Here is a 20426-nt window from a genome sequence, read left to right as displayed (position 1 = left end):
CAATTTGTTTTTTTCTTTATTTAATGCTAGGCTGTGTTCGACCATCCAAACCTGAATTAGTTTATACACATCATTAATATTTTTAAAATCCTCCTCATAATTTCCTGATAAGGGGATAGCACATTGTGTGTTATCAGAATAGTTTGTGAACCCAACGCCTTTCTCTTCTAGCAAATTATAAATGGCAACTGTCAAAATATTATATAGGGAGTGCAAAAGACATGCCCCCTGGGAACCCGAAACTGCAGCGGTGCTGGTGCTGCATCAGTTGCCTCAATGCACACCCTACAAAGTCTGTTGCTGAGGAAGGACCATATCCATGATGCAGCTTTATCAGAAAATGCGGCAACTTCTTTCAACCTGGTGATTAATAATGAATGGTCCAATGAAGAGTGCTGTTTGTCCCTTGTCCATTACCTGAAGAAGTCTCGATATCAGATGCAGCAGCGCAGTTTCTGTACCATGCCCCTGTCTAAAACCAGACTGCCCTTTATTTAAAATATTGTGATTGTTAAGATATTCTAAAATCTGCATGTATGCCACAAAGTCGAACATTTTTAATGAAAAGGGAGTGTTGGAAATAGGCCTATAATTGACCGGCTACAGAGGACAGAGTCCAGGCTTTTTTAGCAAGGGGGTGATCCAGGCATTCTTAATTTCATCATGAACATGGCTTTCCTCAAAAAAAGCATGAACTGATTTGGATATAATCCCTATCAGAGCAGGAGAGCATGCTGTGATTGTGATTGCAGGGCATGTATCCACTTTATAATTTGTTGGTTTAAGTCTACTGATAATGACCGACAATTCAGCTTCTGTTACAGCTCGAAAATTAAACTCGTGCTCTGAATGCTTCTGTGTTAGACTATTGGACACCAGCTCTGATAGTCCCAGTGTTCTTTTCTTTTCCTCAATGTTCTGTTTGATCCTATCTAACCTCCCCAAAAAGGCTTCTTGAATTGATGATGAACACCAAGCTGCATCCAATTAACTGGGGCAAGGATCCTCGAGTCCCTTTAAAACCTTGAAGAGTTCTTTAGACTCGTACTGAGCGTTGAAGATTCTGGTACAAACTTTGTTTTTTTTAGCCTCAATCAAGGCTAATTTAAATTCCTTCGAGGCTATGTTATAGGCCTCCTTCTCTTTACTATCCTCGGATAGTTTCCAAGTATAAAAGCATATTTCTTTGTTGCTTTGAGCTTTTGCAAATCCTGCGAAAACCATGTATTCACCCTTATAATAGTTTTAATAGTAAAGTGGTGTGATTGTGGTTCACAATTAATTTTGTGAGTATGCAAGGTGTGCAAGGTTTCCCTTTGTCGAATAATGCCTTTGTTTCTTTTTTCACAATTAATGATAACGTGTTTTTCCTACTCTGACATATTTTTATCCTTTTTTTGTTTTTTTGAGTAATGTTACTATTATATTTACTAACTGCTTTCTTTTTAAATACATCTTCACTATTTATGCAATAAATAAAGCAACACACTGGATAAACATTAATCTAATTGGGCCAAAAGTTGACCCAGGTATTATTTTAATGGCCAGAATGCCTTTAGGGGGGCTCGGCCTAAAAGCCAAACATCTGGATGGAGATTGTGTGTAGTGGTGTCATTCTCAGATCCAACGGTAGTCAACTATCTGATCAGCTCCAGTCTCTCTAGAGGTCTTAAACCTAATGGAAGTAGACTTTATCACAGGCTAGTTTCTCTGGACTACTTATATGCAGGTGTGGAGAACCAGATCGCTCTGGGGAAGGATAAGTGTGTAAACATGGGGAGGAGGTGCAGAAGGAAGGTGGGGGCAGGGCCCTTGGTATCCACTTTTTGGCCGCAGTAATGCGGGGGGTTGGAGGACAATACCGAACCGGTGTGGTTCGAGTCGTATGAGGGAAAAGGAAATTACCAGTGGGACATTGATGGCCAACCAGTATGAGGTTTTGAGCTCCTGCGAAGATTCGGATTGACACACAGATGTCTTAGCCCTGCCAGTTGAGGAAGAAGATCAAAAGGAAAGGGAGGAGCAGCGGGGTAGAGAGCTCTGTGTATGAGGTAGGCCCCTATCTCTGCTATCTTGGAATATAGCCGGGTCAAGGGGAAAGCTTGAAAGAGCTGATATTGTTGAGTTCCTAAAGGCCCATGAAGTTATCCTCTTGCAGGAAACCTGGTCATTGGAGACCCCGCTGTTAGATGGCTTTTCATCATTTGGGATTCCTGCAAAGAAAAATGCAAAAGGAGGATGCTATGGGAGTCTGACAATTCTAATTAAAATATCTCTTGGTTGCAGGGCCATGGTGTTGGAAACCAATATGGACTTCCTACAGGTGATCCGTATCTCACCTGTAAAGGGTGATCCGCTTTTAATTATAAACCTGTATAAAAGCCCCCATAAAGCAGAGGGTGAAGATGTACATTGATGATCTTTTAGCTAATTTTAAGAATAGGAGTGCGCACTATATTTGGGGAGGGGATTTCAGTCTCAAAATGGGTGTCGGTTTGCCCAATGATTTATAAGACCCATTAGAGGACCTGTCATTAAGAATCCCACAGCCGCAGATGAGGGATGCCAGGGGTTGTGCTAAGGGTCTCCAAATGTGTTTATGTCTCACAGAATGGGGGTTTCGCACGGTTAGGCTGCCTGCAATATGGTTAAATTAAACATTCATTTCAAAGAGCTTTAGTTAGAGAAATTGCTGCTGGGGTTAATTTGAGAAAAATGGAAATGGTCCCATTTGAAACGCCATGCTGATCTTTGTGTATTCTAAAGAAAAAGAGAAAATAGAATCCCAATGTCTTTTTCCTCCAGATTAGCTTGTGGTGCAAATGTCTGTAATGCTGTCATGGTGCGGCAGAACTTTATTGTGCCAGTCTAATTGGTCCGAGTGCCATCTTCTGTAATACATTGATGCATACTTTTTGTACTAGTTCACATTTCTTTTTTGTTTTCTGTTGAAGAATCGGTTGCTGCCATTAGATTATAAATCCAGTCTCCATGCTATAGTCCTCGTTTTTTAATGAACCTGTTTTTAGCTCAAGTTGTTTCTCAAAGTAGCAAAAAAAATAGTTGACCAGATTAGTTTCATGTATCTAAATCAGATCTGAACACTTGCTGCACTTTCCAAACGATATGGAATTAGTGCAGAGCACCTACATCTCGATTAGATTATGGACCTTACCTTTGTTACCAGATGTCAAAGTGATTGCTGTGGCGAACCAGGAGCAGTGAGACAACTTAATGACATATTCAAAGTCCTTTCCCTTAAATCGTTAGAAATGGGGCAAGTTGGAAGTTTTCCTATGAGGGAAGTTCCCTACCCATCAAAATGATGAGGCTGGAGCAATAGCCTGTCTGCCTTCTGCCTGGCCCAACACTTGGAAAAATAGTTCAATGTTATTTGGCATTCATATAGTGCTCTATATATCACTGGTATGCCCTCAAAGCGCTGGTAGGCTGAACGCCCTCAGGGACCGTAGTCCAGGTCAATTGAGATAGTAGGGTGTCGAAGGGTGCTTGGATGCACCAGGTAAGTGTGCAGCTGATGTAATTGCCTGATGGTAGCTGCATCCTAGCATTAGGTGTGGTGGTATTGATATCGATTCAATGTGTGCAGTCTGACAGGTGGACACAAGACTGGGTTCTGGCTGCGTTAGGCCTGTGGGAGGCTTGGTTGTGCCGCTAGGCCGTTTTGTCGTGGGATATAGATGTGTTTTTATTAGAGTGATTTGGTGTTCATGGGATAGTGTTTGTATGTGAGCAGCTAGGCCAAATTGATCGATGGGTGCAGCTGCACTCTAATTATGTGATGGTGTAGAGTAGAGCATAAGCATAGTGAAATGAGTTTATTTATACAGCGCCCACACAATGTGTTTCAAAGCGCCCCGCAACAAGGGAGGGGTACAAGGGAAAACACAAACATTCCTACAGGCCATGAGCAACAAGAATGCAAAGGTTAACCACCGACTACCGAGCGTTTGCGTGCACCGAAGCCCTTTCGACCTGCACTGTGCTGCGGTGAGTGTGCTTCCATCTGCTACCTAATTCCTTGCCTGCAACAAGCCCTAACTGCGCTCCATCTTCACCCCTTCCACCCCGTTCATGCCCCTCGAGCCCCTCTCCCCTCCCGCTTCCTGGTTTCCATCATCCCACCTCCCAGCCCGCCCACGGCCCCCTGATTGGCCCTTTGACCAGATTACACTGGCCATTACTGACCTTCCCAGGGCAGCCCCTGCTCGTGCAGCCCCGTTCGGCTAAGGACCCTGAGGCAAAGGACGACTCTTGATCGTATCTGCAGGTATCCGCAGGAGAAGCAAGAAGACAACAATAAGTAAGTGTGGCAAGGGTGGGGACTGAAGCAATTACTTCAAGCCATACTACACTGCCACTCTACCACTCTACCCTATAGCCGAAATGTTGTAAAAGTTTTCCATCAGTGGCATAGTCGCATCTAGAAATAATATAATATCTCTGGTCTAGTTGCGCCTAAAGTCTGCCTATATCTGTAGTATAATTGCATCTAGAAAGTCCTCCCAATAGCATATCCGTGGTATAATTGCATCTAGAAAGTCCTCCCAATAGCATATCTGTGGTATAATTGCATCTAGAAAGTCCTCCCATTGGCATATCTGTGGTGTAATTGCGTCTAAAGTCTGCCTATATCTGTAGCATAATTGCATTTTGAAAGTCCTCCTAATAGCATATTTGTGGTATAACTGCATCTAGAAAGTCCTCCCAATAGCATATCTGTGGTATATCTGCATTTAAAAAGTCCTCCTAATAGCTTATCTGTGGTATAATTGTATCTAGATAGTGTTTTTAAAGCCTAATAGCCTTCCTTGGTTGAATTTAGTAGTGTACCTTATATCCTCTCTGTGCAAAGTTGAATTTGAAGTGTGCCTAACAGCCTGCCTTGGTCGAATTTAGAAGTGTGCCAAATATCTGCTCTGTGCAAAGTTGAATTTGGAAGTGTGCCTAATACCCTGCCTTGGTTGAATCTAGAAGTGTGCCTAATAGCCTGCCTTGGCTGAATTTAGTAGTGTACCTAATATCCTCTCTGTGCAAAGTTGAATTTAGAAGTGCACATAACAAGATTACTTTGGCATGGCGGAATTTAGACAGCGTCCCTAATAACGTCACTGTGCCAAAGTCCAGAAAGCCTACCCTATAGTTTATCTGTGTCATAATTGCATTTAGAAAGTGGATTTAGAAATGTTCCATGTAACATAGTTGAATTTAGAAGTGTGCCCAATAGCATGCCTGGTTGAATTTAGAAATGTGCCTAATAGCGTGCCTTGGTTGAATTTCAAAGTGTGCCTAATAGTGTGCCAAAGTTGAATTTAGAAGTGTCCCTAATATCCTCTGTGTTATAGTCTACCCTATAGCTTATCTATGTCAAAATTGCATTTAGAAAGTCTGACCTATAGCATATCTGTGGCAATAATTGCACAGAGAAAGTACTTTTAGAAAATGCTGCCTGTAGCACAGTTCAATTTAGAAGCGTGCCTAATAGCGTGCCTTGGTTGAATTTAGAAGTGTGCCTACTAGCATGCGTAAAGGCATATCTGCAGCCTAGTTTGCAATTTGAACATTAAAACGTAGAATACGTGAATAATATCACCCTGTTTAGTTGAACCTAGAAACCGTGTATAATTTCACCTAGTGGTATAGCAGAACTTTCAAAGCCCAAATATAAAGTGTAATTTACATCTGAAACTGTACTTAACAGCAGGTACTGCTGTGTTACTGTTAATCATAGAAAGAGTGAACATTTAACATCCGGTATTATAGCTAAAGTGTGATGGTGTGAACATTTAACATCCAGTGTTATAACTAAAGTGGGATGGTGTCAACGAAATCTTCCAACCCATCTATATCACAGTTACTAACCATGAGTGCGCCCAACTCACCAAGGTCTGCTGGAAACGGCCCCCGTGCACCGCCCTACCTCTTGTCTCCCCCTCCCCATTTCAGCCCATCCTCCACCACATCGCCTACCTATCCGCTTTCCAAACACCAAGCCAGAGGGGCACGATGGTGAGCCAACCACCCTAAAACCACTGCTCCTCCGAACCCCTCCACCAATCTGCCTACTATGATCATACCCACTCCCCTCACTAGCCTCCCAGGCACTCCCTGCCCAGCAATCATGCAACCTCAGTTTTTCCAATCAACCCTCACCATCATACCCCCTCGACCACACTCCTTCCCCTACCTAAAAACTGCACGCCTAGCTCTAGCAAGAACAGAAGCCTCCTCCCTCTCACCCTCTGACCCCCCTACCCTCTCGCACACGCCAATCGCAACAAAGACACTAAAGAGGAAATGTACCTGGTCCCCCTCAATCACTCAGCACTCATCGCCTCCCCTGTCTCGACCCACCACCTCATGCCCCCAATCACCACCCTCCTCCCACGCCTCACCCTGCCTGAAACCCGTCTCCCTCGATTTCTCACCGACCACATCCGAAACGCCTATTCCCACACACCCCACCTTCAAATCCCCCGTGCCAAACCCAACCATCCCAACACACGCATCCATCCACTCCCACCCGAAACCCAATAATTTCCCGGCTCGCCCACTCTTCCCATCGCCCATCCACCACCCCACCCCTCTCGCTCCCCAGTTTCAACCCTCTCCCCCTGACCCCACATCTCTGCAGCTCCAACATCAACCTCATCTCCCGAAGTGAACTGCATCCTATTTAATGCCCGATCTGTAGCAAAAACCAGACACAGCATCTTTGACCTCCTCGCCTCCGACAAACCAGACCTGGTCTTCATCACTGAAACCTGGTTCTCTGACGACTTCGCCCCTGCTTCCTAATAATCGACAGACCCCTTGGCTACGATAGACAATTCTCAAACAACCTCTGCGACTCGATTGCCACGCTCCAACTGTACCATCCCAACCTCACCCTTCTAGGCGATTTCAACATGTGGCTCGACATTCCCACCAACCCTATGACACACTCTCTGGTTGATGCCCTAGACGCAATTAACCTCCAACCCCACTTAAACGGCCCGACTCACTACAAAGGACATACTCTTAATGCCATCTTCAGCACCCACAACCTGATACATCTAAACCCCCCGACCCCTATCATCTGGTCCGATCACTTCATTGTTTCTTTCGTCATTCGCTCTCCAAACCTGCTTCCCGTACCCGAACCTGAACCGCTGAATCTACGCAGATCCTGGAAGAAACTAATAATCCTTCCTGACCTAGCCGACGCACTCCTCCAGTTTCCTCCGCCTACCTGCCTACTCAATAATCAACTAACCCCAGACGCCTTTGACTCATGGCTCAACACATCACTAATGCGGCTCACACCCTCTTGCAAACCATCAGCCCTCCGTGGCCTTTTCCCTAGATGGTTCACACCTGAGTTGAAGACCAGTAAACAACTATATAAATTGCTAGAACGCAAATGGCGGAAAGACAAAACACCCATGAGCAGATCCACTTTGGCCCGTCACCTTCATCAGTACAAGGCCGAAATCCGGAAAGCAAAAAAAGGCCATTACAACTCTTGAATCCTAGACTGTAAAAACCCCAGCAAAGAACTGCACAAAATCATCACCGAATTCACCAAACCATCATGCGCCACCACCACCCTGACCAACAAACTGGCTCTCTTACGCCCACCAGGCAACCCACCCTCCATACCGGCCAACCCACTGCCTGCGACCACTACCCAACCAACTTTCGACTCCTTTAGTCCAATATCAGCTGACCAATTTCTCAAACTCCTCTCTGCCCGCAAACCATCCGGCTCTCCGCTGGACCCTTGCACGGTCACAACCCTCAAAGAAATGTTCACATCTACCTGCGCAGGAGACACATCTACCTGTGCTACAACTACGCTGATGACACTCAACTAATTCTAAAACTCCTGAACTCAAAACCCAACTGCCGACCCAACCTCGCTGCCTGCCTCCTCTCCATAGAGCTCTGGATGACCACAAACCAGCTCTTGCTAAACCCTTCCAAAACCAAAATCATGGTATATGGCAACACCAAACTTCTCCCACACCCACTACCCTGGCCATCTGCCATGGGCAACCCACCGACTCCCTCTAACTCAGTAGAAAACCTTGGATGCACCCTAGACTCTGACCTAACACTCTCGCGCCAGGTCAACAACGTCTCAAAGTCCTGCCACTACCACCTTAAAACTCTTAAGCACATTTTTGCCATACCTCTCCTTTCCCAACAGACTCTCCGTGGTCCAATCAATTGTTATATCAAGACTGGACTACGCTAACACCCTCTACCTCGGAGTCCATGCTTACCAAATGACTAAACTACAAAGAGCACAAAACGCTGCAGCCAAACTGCTACTAGCGCTTGGCCCTAGAGACCACATCTCCCCAGCCCTCAAAACTCTGCGCCAGAAGGGTGACCTTCAAAACCCTATGCATTTCTCACCGAGGACTGCATAAAACCGGACCTCAATATCTTCAAGACAAACTAAAACCCTATCACCCTTCACGTACTCTAAGATCAACCTCAGCCGGCCTCCTAGTCATACCAAAAACAAACTCTGTCAGGTTAGGTGGATCATCTTTCTCAGCCTTGGCCCCCACGTTGTGGAATGCACTCCCACCCCACATCCAACTCACCAACTCACCGAAGACCTCATGTCTTTCTGCAAATTACTGAAAACTAGGCTCTTCCCGTAAAACCGACCCCAAAATCAAACTAACTCACACTGGATATGTCTTTTGCCCAAATACTAGATCATAAATAGCAATGCTGCATCACGATCTGAGCGAGAAATCGAAAACTAATAACCTCTATTGTGTAGCTAAAAAGAACAAACAAAATAGAATAAATAAAAAGGATCAAACCTGTGAAGTAGATAAAAATAATAAGCTGTACGAGAGCAGTAAAGTCGCCGAAATTAATGAAATGGATGAAATAAATGCAATCAACAATAGGATCAATGTGGATGCAAGGATTAAAGTGGACAACAACAATTCAACTAACCCAAACTACTAGATCATAAACAACAATAAAACCAATAACAATACAACCTCAAGATCAATGTGAGAAATCGAAAACCAATAACCTCCAATGCAAACTAAAAAGGACAAACTGAATAGAAAGAGTAAAGTAGACCAAAGCATTGAAATGTATAAAAGAGTACATTTTACGAAAGCAATAAAGCGGTCGAAATTAATGAAATGGATGAACTGATTGAAAAGGACGAAAGGAACAAAATGGACAAAAGGAATAAAGTGAAGAGGATAGAAAGATGAATTCAGGAGACAGGTGAGTGCACAGACTGAAAGCATGGAATGTAAGAGTGCATGGTATAAAAGGAAAGTACTGAATAGACGATTCAAGTACATGAATTGGGTGTAGTGCATAGGACAGATGGAGAGCATGGAACGGATCGAGTGCAGGCGACAAGTGACATGGGCAGAACCAATAATGCAGGATGAACGAACGAAATGAGTGGATGAAGCGCGTGGAGCGGATGAGTGCGTGGAGCAGATGAGTGCGTGAGGCGGTTGTAGAGTGTCAGTAGATAGTAGAGTGGAACGGATGTAAGGTGTTGAGCAGATTTAGGGTGTTGAGCAGAATTAGGGTGTTGAGCTGAGGTAGGCTGCGGTGATGTTGAGCTGATGTAGGATGTTGAGTGGATGTAGGGTATGGTGCCGGTGCGGAGCGGGTGAAGAGGGCAGAGCGAGTATGGAGTGTGGAGCGGGTGTAGAGTGCGAAGAAGGTGTAGAATGTGGACCGAGGAGCGGGTGTAGGGTGCGGAGCGGGTGTAGAATGAGAGCCGGGTGTAGAGTGCGGAGCGGGTGTAGAGTGCGGAGCGGGTGTAGAGTGCAGAGCGGGTGTCGAGTGTAGAGCAAAATGATGATCTATATGGACGGGACGGGTGCAGTGATTGGAAGGAATGGGTGAAGTGGTTGGAATGAACGGGTGTAGTAGGAGGAAGAAACGGGTGAAGTGGGTAGCAGGAACGGAGAATGGATCTAGAAAAAAGGGTGATGTTTAAGGACTAGTCGGGTAAAGTAAAAGGAAGGAACGGGTGAAGTATGTGGACAAAATGGGTCAAATATATTAAATAGAACGGGTGAACTATGTTAACGGAACGGGTGAAGTGAATGGATCAAGTGAAAAATTTAGTTGGAACAGAAGAAGTATGGGGTTGGAACGAGTGAAGTATGTAGATGGAAAGGGTGAAGTATGTGGATGGAACGGATGAAGTGGTGCAGAATGGATGAAGTGGGTGGAACGGGTGAAATGGTACGACGGATGAAGTAGGTGGATGAACGGGTGATGTGTCTTGAACCAATGAAATGGGTGGAACCAGTGAAGTGGCTGGAACCGGTGATGTGGTGGGACGGGCGAAGTGGATGGAACGTGTAAAATGGCTGGAACCAAAGAAGTGGATGGAACGTGTGAAGATGACCTATGTGGAAGGATGATGCACAGAAAAAGGTAACGTGGGTAGAACAAATGGCCCTTTTGAAAGGAGCAGTGCATAAAATGGCCTGGAGTGAGTAGAAGGAATGGCCCTTTTTAAAGTAGTAGTGCATAAGATGGCCTGGAGTGGATGGAACGGATTGGAGTGGATGGAACGGATTGGAGTGGATGGAACGGATTGGAGTGGATGGAATGTTTGAAAGAGCATTGAAAGGAACGGCCCTGAGTGCTTGAAACTGCCGTAATACATGGGACAGTTTGGAGTACATGTAGGGGATGGAGTACATGGAACCATTGGAGTGGGGTTGATCTCAAGCAACTAAGGTTAACCACCATATCACATCTCCACGCTTACTCTCTTCTTAACACCACCACTCAACTAGAACACAGCGATACAATGACACCATTCGGTATAGCTGTTCTCATACCATCATTTGCCACATACTCCCGTCACCCTAACTAAACACTGCTGGTACACACCCTTCAGCCTAGGCGTTCTCCTCAGGCCTAAAGCAGCCAGAATCGGTCCGGATAACAACCTCCCAGAACGAACACATACTCATGATCTCTCAACCACCACACCTACCGTTAAGAAGCAGCTACCACACGAATGCTAACCAGCTGCACACATATCCGGTGCTCACACGCACCTTATGACACTCGCTATTCTCTCTACTGACTTGAACTTCGGTTCCCGAGGGCGTTCAACCTACCAGCGCCTTGAGACCATACCAATAGTACATAAGGCGCTGTATAAATGCAAAGTAACATAACATAACATAACTAAGGTGTGGGATTTTATGTCTGTATGATTGAAAAATATTTTATTAGCTTGTAAAGTGTACTTGCATACCTTTAAGTAGGGGTCTGATTACATGAAAAATCAATAAAAGTAAGTGGGTTTCATGTACCATTTTTCCCATAAAATACCGTATTTTGATTCATAACTCTAAAAATATCTCTTCTACAATGACCCTGTTACCTGTAATATTAACAGTGGTTTCCCTGGGGGAGGAGGGAGGCGACTGTTGCATGACCAGAAAATGGCTGCAGCCTGAAAAAGCTCTGGCGATGGCCTGAAATCCTGTCACAATATCCTGCATCCTGACTATCCGTTTTGTCCTGAAACTCACGGCTCGACTTCATGATTAGAGCGGGCAGCACCGGACCGAAAACAGCAGGCTGCAAAGATCCTTTTGAGCGGTGTACTGAAGCACTTGCTGAGCCGAGCTACTTACTGCGACACTGCGAGGCCTGCTTCCTTGAGGGACAAGACGCTGCAGCGGCACTCTGAGGAGCCGAGGCGGACCACGCTAAGAACTGATCCTGGTGTATCCCGCCTACACCAGGTGCCCCTGAAGGTGGGCGGACTTGCAGTGGCCGTGACCGGTTCAGGTGAGGCCCCCCCGACTGACCGACCCAAGGATACCAGGTGGAGACTGGAGGAGGAGCACTCTCTGCGGGGGCCGCTTCCTCCTGCGCAGCTGTGGCCCCTGCTGTGATTGTGCTGCTGCCCAGTGTGAGGCTGCCCACGCTTCGTGTACCAAATGTGGTGGGTGGAGTGCTGACTGTGTCCTCCCTCAGAGGTGTTGGTTCCCCTGCATAATATCCTCCCACCGACCCGAGTGACCCTGCACCGTGGGCCTGCCGGCACCCGCTCAACAATACCCATGGCACTGACCACAGGGCCCATCACGGTCCACATACTTGGGACAACTAACCTCACGCCCGAACAGTGGGAGACAGCCCTCACCCGGGGGGGTGCGGGATACACAGATAAAGGGGACTCCTTCAAGCACAGTATCACAAGGCCCCTCAGTGCATATCCAGAAGTTACCATACTGCAGACCCAGCGTCCTGTGACCGGCAGGCCCCAGGGGATACCCCGCTGTGGGGAACACATGCCTGGAAAGAGTTACACCCTGAACCCCTTGCCTTAAATGTCCAGGATGCACTAAGGAGGCGCAAAACATAGCAAATAAGGCACTACCCGGGGGACAGCACCGCAGACATCACCATCTCCGCCCCGGAAGGTCCCAACTTGGTATCCTGCACATAAAATGGGGAGTACTCCTGGTCTGGTCCTGCAGCACCTCAATGCCTACTTGCTGGGTAGCAGTGTTGGGGATCGAGTGATTACAGCCCATCTGGATATATCCCCTTGTGTCGGTACCTCTACCCGGCCGCAGCAGAGGCGAGGCTTGCCCTCGGGGTCCTCAGGTATCCCGCCTCACCAACGCACCATAACACGAATAGGGTGTGCGGCCACAGTGGACATTGCACAATGGGCAACCCCAGAAAGCAAGCCAAGATGGATCAATTTGCAAGGCCAGACCAGCTGCAACCTCCACCGGAGCAGAACCAGGGCCCCACCCAATCGGATGTGTCGACCCTCAATCAAACGCTACTGTCCCTGAAAAGCCACACAGACAACCTCAGTGCGTAAATCGATGCCCTTACCTGCAAGGTGGATGTCTCGGCCATACAAATCGATAAGCTCTGTGGCCGAATGGCTGAGGCCGAACAACGGATAGGCGAAGGCGAGGACAAAGTGACAGCCCTGCAACGTGAAGTGGCTATACTTCAACAAACAGTCAAAAAAGTGGTGGCGAAGAACAGAGACCTGGAAGGACATGCAAGATGAAATAACATCTGCATCCTCAGGATACCGAGTCCACACCAATCGAGAACATGGAGAAATTTGTGGACAAACTACTTGTGGAAGTCCTGGGTGACCCTCTGGTAATGAACATGTACTTGGTGGAACAAGCACATCGTACATTGGCAGCAAAGCCACACCCTGGGGCACCAGAACGTCCTATTGTTGACAGAATATTCAGCTAACGGGACAGGGATATTCTACTCCGTGCCGCCCGAGACAGGAAAGAACTACGGTGGGGATCTGCTACCATTGGCCTTTTTCCGGACTTCAGTTCGCTAGTCCAGGAACAAAGGAAAACCTTCCAGACAGCAAAAAATACCCTGCATAGAAAGGAGGTCCAGTACTCAATGCTATATCCTGCCAAGCTCAAAGTCGTCCATAATGGTCCGGTAACCTTCTTCCCTCCCCGGCGCTTTGCATTGGGTCTCCCTGACCCCACTGGATCACCTTGACGCTAGCCCTAATATCACCATTAACTCTTTGCTATGGATCAATATACCGCTGCCCGGACACTCCAAATGATGAGTCCTAGATAGGGCAGATAAGGCCACAAACATCCATGCCGCAAGGAGCAAACTGGCCGCCTGCGGCTCCGTGAATCCTGCAGCCACTGCAGACACTGTTTGGTGTTTGATAATGAGGGAAGTTTGGGTGGAGGGAGGGAAATGGGAGCCGGTAGGTTTATGTTTCTGGCATGGGTGGGGGGTGGTCACTATTGGGTTTTGGTATAGCATGTGTTTTTTCAACATGTTTTATAGCGGGGGTGGGGGGAGGGATTCGAGTACAGCATAGGAGAGAGCGAACCAACGTTTACAACACAACATGGTAAAAATACGATCTCAGGTCTGACCACACTTGAACCAAGAGGGCACCACACTGATTCCCAATCCTTACTACTACTCACAATATGGGAAAGTCTAAAGAGATGAGGAAATGGGACAACGTAATCTCATTAATGTCATGGAATATACGCGTGTTCACCAATCAATAAAATCCGGTCTGATATCTAATATGTCAAGAATCATAAAGTAAACATATTATGTCTGCAAGAAACACATCTAACGTGGGGGTGGGGGGCCCTCCCTAACATAGCGGGCTGGGGAATGCACAGGTATTGCTCCTCATGCACCTCACACTCCCGTGGAGTGGCACGTATATATACACTGCACCTTAGAATTTAAATTATGTGAATAGATCGGGAATGAAGAAGGTCGGTACATCATACTGGCCGGATAGATAGCTGAATTAAACTCCTTCTGATAAACATATACGCTCCAATATAGACTCACCAGAAGTCTTTCACCGCTGTGCTAACCATATTCATAAATTCACAGACTATGATGTGATGGCCATGTTACAATTGCCTGCCCATACAATGTCAGAGCTGGATAGATCATCTACGGTGCAACACACCCTACCGTGTGCGGCCAAAGCATGGACTGCCATTGCAAACTATCACTATTTACACGATACTTGGCATAAGATGCACCCTAGTGACAGAGAATACTCCTTCTACTCAAGTGTGCACAGAACCTCCTCCAGAATAGATTATGTTATGGCAACATCTCCCCTGGCTATTAATGTGATCAAGGCAGACATGCTCTCCGAACCCTTTCGGACCACTCCCCGGTGCTAATCCTCATTACAGGATCAAGTACGACCCTGAAACAATTACTCTGGCGATTCAGGGCTGGTGCATTGGAAGATGCAGTGTTCCACGAGGAAATTGGGCAGGATATACAAGCCTACTTTCAAACTAATGCGGGCTCGGTTCCTGACCCAGGGGTGACGTGTTTAAGGTATATATTAGGGGATGCTGTATATTAAAAGAAGGAGGGGTGCTTAAGGCTCTGCGCAGGGCCATACTCACACTGGATACCGCGTTTAAAGACCTAGAGACTCAGCAGGGATTCCGAGATTCACCAGAGATACGTACCACTCTGATAGTGAAAAGAGAGGAGGTGAGCTTGTTGGCAATCAGAGAGGAGAGGTTCCTTGGAGACCCCATTGCAGTTGTGAGATACAGTGAGGGCGACTGACCTAGAAGGACGCTCTCCTGGGCTATCAAACGAGAACACCAATTGATGCCCATTATGGAAGTGGACAACCCAGGTGGGACCCTTAGCAGAGACCTAGATGGGATCAACGGCATCTTTTGTGAATTTTATGACCAACTATACATCCCAGCTAGATGTCGGACATGACACCATAACACAATACCTGGACAAAATGGCACTGGGGTGTTTGGATCCGACCCAGGGAGAGACCCTGAATGCCCCCCTCATGGATTAAGAGATCCGTAAGGCTGTCCTCTCTCTTCCCAATGGAAAGGCACCCGGCCTACATGGGATAACAGCGGAACTTTACAAGGCCTATATAGATCTCATACTGCCACACTTGCAAGACATGTACGAGAGCGCCGCATCCACAGGTGTCCTCCCCGGATCAATCAGAACAGCCCTTGTGACAGTGCTCCTTAAACCAGATAAAGAGCCTCACAAATGCACCTCGTATAGACCATTGTCCTTGATCAACACAGGCAATAAAATCTTAGCTGAAATACTCGCGGACCGGACTCTTACCCTACATGCCTGCACTGGTGCTCCCGGACCAGGCGGGATTTATCTCCGGACGGTCAACTCAAAATAACTTGAGACGGCTGTTCATGGCAATGACCCGGAAATCCCCATCGCCGTGGCCGCACTGGACGCAGAGAAGGCCTTTGACTCTGTGGAATGGCCCTTTCTATTTGAAGTCCTCCGTCGATCTGGGTTTGGTCTTACATTTATAAGATGGGTCCACCTGTTATACACTGTACCTAGGGCCGCGATGTACACTAACGGAATTACTTGTGACCCTTATCGCCAATCCTATTCGCCCTAACAGTCGAACCTCTGGCCTGCTACATACGAGAATACCATGCACACAGGTGAATAAGGATACAATCACATCTTTCCGTCGTCTCCTTGTACACGGACGATATACTATTAAATGTAAAACACCCCTGGCAGAATCTGCCACCACTAACATAAGAGATGAGTAGGTTTCGGGGACTCTCGGGTTGAGAATAAATTGGACTAAGTCAGAGGTGCTGCCCCTAACCCCATCTGTCCAACAGTCAGATGTGGGGGAAGGACTTCATGTGGTGTCCCCAGGGTATACGAAATCTGGGTATCCTCGTAACTCCATCAGTGGGAGATTTATATAGGGAAAATTATGTAAAGACACTTGAAGTACTGGAACACAAAGTAGGATCGTGGATCCTTCTACCTATCTCCCAAGCGGCCTGCATCTCCTTGGCTAAAATGGTAGTCCTGCCAAAACGTCTATATATACTTAACAATGTACCTACATGGCCCCCATTGAGCTTCTGGTCCCGGCTTAAGACCATAATGGTGCGACTAACCTGGGCAGCCAAACAGGCATGGGTGTCCTACAACACCCTTGCCCTCCCCTATGAACGAGGCGGGCTGGAATACCACGATTTATATTTTTTAGCTGCACAGGTTCAGTACACTTTGTAGTGACAATCCCCCACGACTGAACTCTCACACACACTTCTAGCAAAAGCAATCGCCTACCCAAATGACTAAATGGGAATGCTATGGGGCAACATAGAGAGTGTGGTACGAGCTGAGATTCAACCAGTGGAAACCACATGTAAAGCTTGGGGGCAAATCTTTCAGATGACGGGCAAGGAGACTTGCTACCCCCAAACCTCCCTATATTTAAAATATGCGGGATCCCGATTACACACGAGAAAGTGTTCCATACACACTTTGAAAGGCTGGGAATCTGGACCCTAGGGGACATGGTAGAGAACGACCAGTTTATAACTTGGGAAGCCCTGAAAACTAGAGGTGAATGGACGGTTGTGACCATGCTGCTCTATTTCCGGATTAGGGAAGTGATAAAATCTAAATGGTCAAACATCCCACAAGCTCCCACTACTTCAATATGTGATTAACCCAAAGACTACTAAGAAATTGGTATCCACCATTTACAAAAGGATCAGAATATCAAAGGAACAGAAGGGTCAGAACTATAGAAACAGATGGGAGCTATCCCTAGGGACAGTGATAAATGAAGGACAATGGAAACTGGTATGCACACAGACACGTAACCTAACCCTGAATAGCTGGCTCTGACTAATCCACTACAAATTTCTACACCGGGCCTATTATTCACAAGTTTGCCTGTGTAGCTTCTTCCCTGAGAGATCTCCCCTTTGCAAAAATGTGACCAGGACTCGGCCGATTTATCATGTGGCATGGTCCTATCCACGAGTCAGACTCTTTTGGGGAAAAATCGAGGAAGCCATGACTCAAATGTTAACATCCCCGTGGGACTACTCCCCGGAATTGTGGCTATTAGCAATGATCGAAGGGGGCCCCCGCCTGAAGAGGAAACTGCTGGGGAAGGCAACAGTGACCGCCTGATATATAATCAGCAAAACCTCGGGGAAGCGAACAGCACCATGTTTTCAGAGCTGGCTGAACTTTATGAATATGTGTGAGAAAAGAGAATCACGATATGCAACAATGCTTCCGCAGGGTAATAGGCCGCAAGACTGTTGGGATCTTTTCAGGCACTATCACGCTGAGCAGATACTGAATATGGCGGCAATTGAGTAGGTACAACCTCATACACGTGGGAATTGAACTTTGGACATTATGACCCTGGAGGTGATGTGAACCCCTGAGAACTGATACACTGTATTATAATGTGAGATGTAAGAGAATCAGATATACCATGGTCGAAATCCCTTAACACTGTGAAGACCACCACTATGCTGTGTCAAAACTAATAATTGTATACGCAGATATAATATTTGATGCGCTGTACTGGGTTGCTTAAATGTAGAGGAAGGAGGGGGGTTTATTTTTATTATTGGTAGCGAGACTACCACTCTTTGTTATTTAAAATCAATAAAGAAAGCTTGGAGAAAAAAAACAGTGGTTCCCCTAGACTGGCACATTATTACAGTGATCTTTGGGTCGGTATTGTGTTTGGCAAAGAAGTGAATTCCAGCTGATGTCATTCATTCTGCTTTTTGATTCATGTACATTTTTGTAGCAATGGATTCGTAATAGTTGCTGTTTGGTCTATTTAGGTTCCAGGGAGGAGATAATTTACGTGGCCTGTATTTACCGCAACACCGGCATCAACAAGCCAGACTTTCTGTCCACAGTCGATGTAGATCCCGCCTCTCCAACCTATAGCCAGGTACTGTGTACTCCGGAAGAGGTCTTAACCTTGGCTGCTTTATGACTCCTTTGCAGTAAAGAGCATCTCCAGACAGGACAAGTCTTTCTGAAAGTAAAAGAATCCCACTGATTGTAACCATCTGTCTTTGGAGAGTTTAAGTCAAACCCACCTGAAAATGAAGAGGGCATTAATTTCCATTATGGCTCATGACTTCTTTCCAGAAGACTTGTGCCTTTGGACAAGACCACCACATATGCCCTAGGTCCCCCACTTGCCCACAATTCCATCAACACAAGGGCAACACCTGAGAGCTGATGGTATATAATCGGTGTGGGGCCATGTACCAACAGAAGCATATTTTATACGCTGACTCTTTGATGGCCATACATTTGGACCCTTTGTGTGCTCGACTTCATATACAGCTCCATTCCTCCAAATGTTATAGTGACCCCCAAATCTTGCTCCCATTTAACGATGTATGGTAGGATATCCCCAGGTGCAGCTTTATCTAGCAGACGGTAGAGTCTTGCAACCCCTTTCTGGGGTAACCCCTTTCTAAGTGTGATTTCTAAGCCTATCAGCACTCTCGTGGCTGCCTCTCTGACCACCCTGTTCGAGAACCAGTGTCTGATATGTATGTATGGAAACAGTTCCTGTTCAGTCACATGGAATTTTGTTTTACCGTCTTCAAACTGGAATGGGACACCAGCTTGATAAAAGTCCATTAAGTTAACGTCGCTTGACCAGCCCAGTTCGGCCAAAAATGAGGGGACCTACCCGGCCTGAAATTGGCATTATGCCCCACTGGGGTGAATAGTTCCAGCCCCGGTTTCAACTTCTTTTCTCGCAATGCCCTATCCCAATGAGCTAATGAGCACCTAGTGGTTTTGAGTATTGGGCCTCCCGCCCCCACAGGCCGACTGTTAGAGGAACCCGAGGTGGCCCAGTGGGATGTCGGTAGCGCCTTGCTCAAATTTGCAAGAGGGCATTAATTTCCTATGGAAAATATTACCCTCACCCTCTAGAGGTTTCCTGAAATGGCAACAAGTAACCAGAACCTTTGTGAAACAGATTAAATTAGTGACTATAAAATGAAATTCTTGGTTGAGTGAATTGGGTGCTAGCCCTTCTTCACAGTGGATATATTAAAATACATGTTTGGATCTAAGTCCTTCTTTCCTGTTCTACTGATTCTGAAAGGAGCTCGTACACATCCCTGTTGGTGCCTGAAAAGGGGCAATTGTATACCATGCACGCCTATTAGTCGCTTGATGGGGAAATAGGGAGAAAGCCCAAGAGTTGCTGAGAGCTCATTAGCAGCCAGCTGGGGTCTCCAGATTTCCCTTTGTGCATGTTTACCTCTGCCACTGCCAAATGTGTTGTTTGTCTGTGCTCCTCTAACAGGCTCTTGTAATTGAATGTAGCTTCTGTTTTATGCAGGTTATACACCGCTTGCCGATGCCCAACATGAAGGATGAGCTCCACCATTTCGGATGGAATGCCTGCAGCAGTTGTTACGGGGATATCACCAAGAAGCGGGACCGCCTGATCCTGCTCAGCATGATCTCCTCTCGGCTTTATGTGGTTGATGTGGGCACAGACCCGCGGGCTCCCATACTGCACAAGGTGCATACACTATGCTGGGCGTTGGTTAATCTTGCTTGTAGAAGGGGGCAAATCATACATGTAAAGGTCCTGGCTCGCTCCATGGAGGTTCCAGAATGGCGTGTGGGAGGAGGTTAGTAATTGGGAGAGAATGTCCTTGGATGAGAATGAAGAGTGGGATAAACCGACGAGTGGCTTGCGGACTAGTAGAGAATGGATGGGATTGGACAAAAGCGGAAATAGGATATGATATGATATGGCATTTGTAACGCGCCTATACACAAGTGTTGCAAGGCGCGACGAGGCAGGGAGGGGGGAACAGAGTGAAGACATACAACGATCCTACTAGGCCAGGTGTCATTCAGATCACGCAAGTGCATGGGTGGAGGGAAGGGAAAGTGCAAGGGGAAAGGGAGGGGGGAAAGTGCAGTACAGGGTAGTGGAACAACAGATAAATAATAGGGCCAAATTGGTGGCAAGGTAAGTGCAGACAAGTGCTGGGAAAGGGGGGCTG

General features: G+C 46.7%; 1 protein-coding gene across 1 annotated transcript in view; it reads left to right on the top strand.

Annotated features, from left to right (window-relative positions):
* The window catches only part of LOC138563770 (methanethiol oxidase-like), a 421550-nt gene that overhangs the window by 14295 nt on the left and 386829 nt on the right, over window positions 1–20426 (top strand). Inside the window, exons 2-3 of the mRNA XM_069642864.1 lie at window positions 18213–18325; window positions 19748–19933. Of these exons, the coding sequence (XP_069498965.1) occupies window positions 19766–19933 (168 nt within the window). The 5' untranslated portion in view covers window positions 18213–18325; window positions 19748–19765. The remainder of the gene's footprint in view (window positions 1–18212; window positions 18326–19747; window positions 19934–20426) is intronic.

The sequence above is a fragment of the Ambystoma mexicanum genome, chromosome 1p (assembly GCF_040938575.1).
Source record: "Ambystoma mexicanum isolate Mex_15411 chromosome 1p, UKY_AmexF1_1, whole genome shotgun sequence".
In the NCBI taxonomy this organism is placed as follows: Eukaryota; Metazoa; Chordata; class Amphibia; order Caudata; family Ambystomatidae; genus Ambystoma; species Ambystoma mexicanum.
The sequence above is the reverse complement of the archived record's forward strand: the minus strand, read 5'-3'. Positions and strand labels throughout refer to the sequence as shown.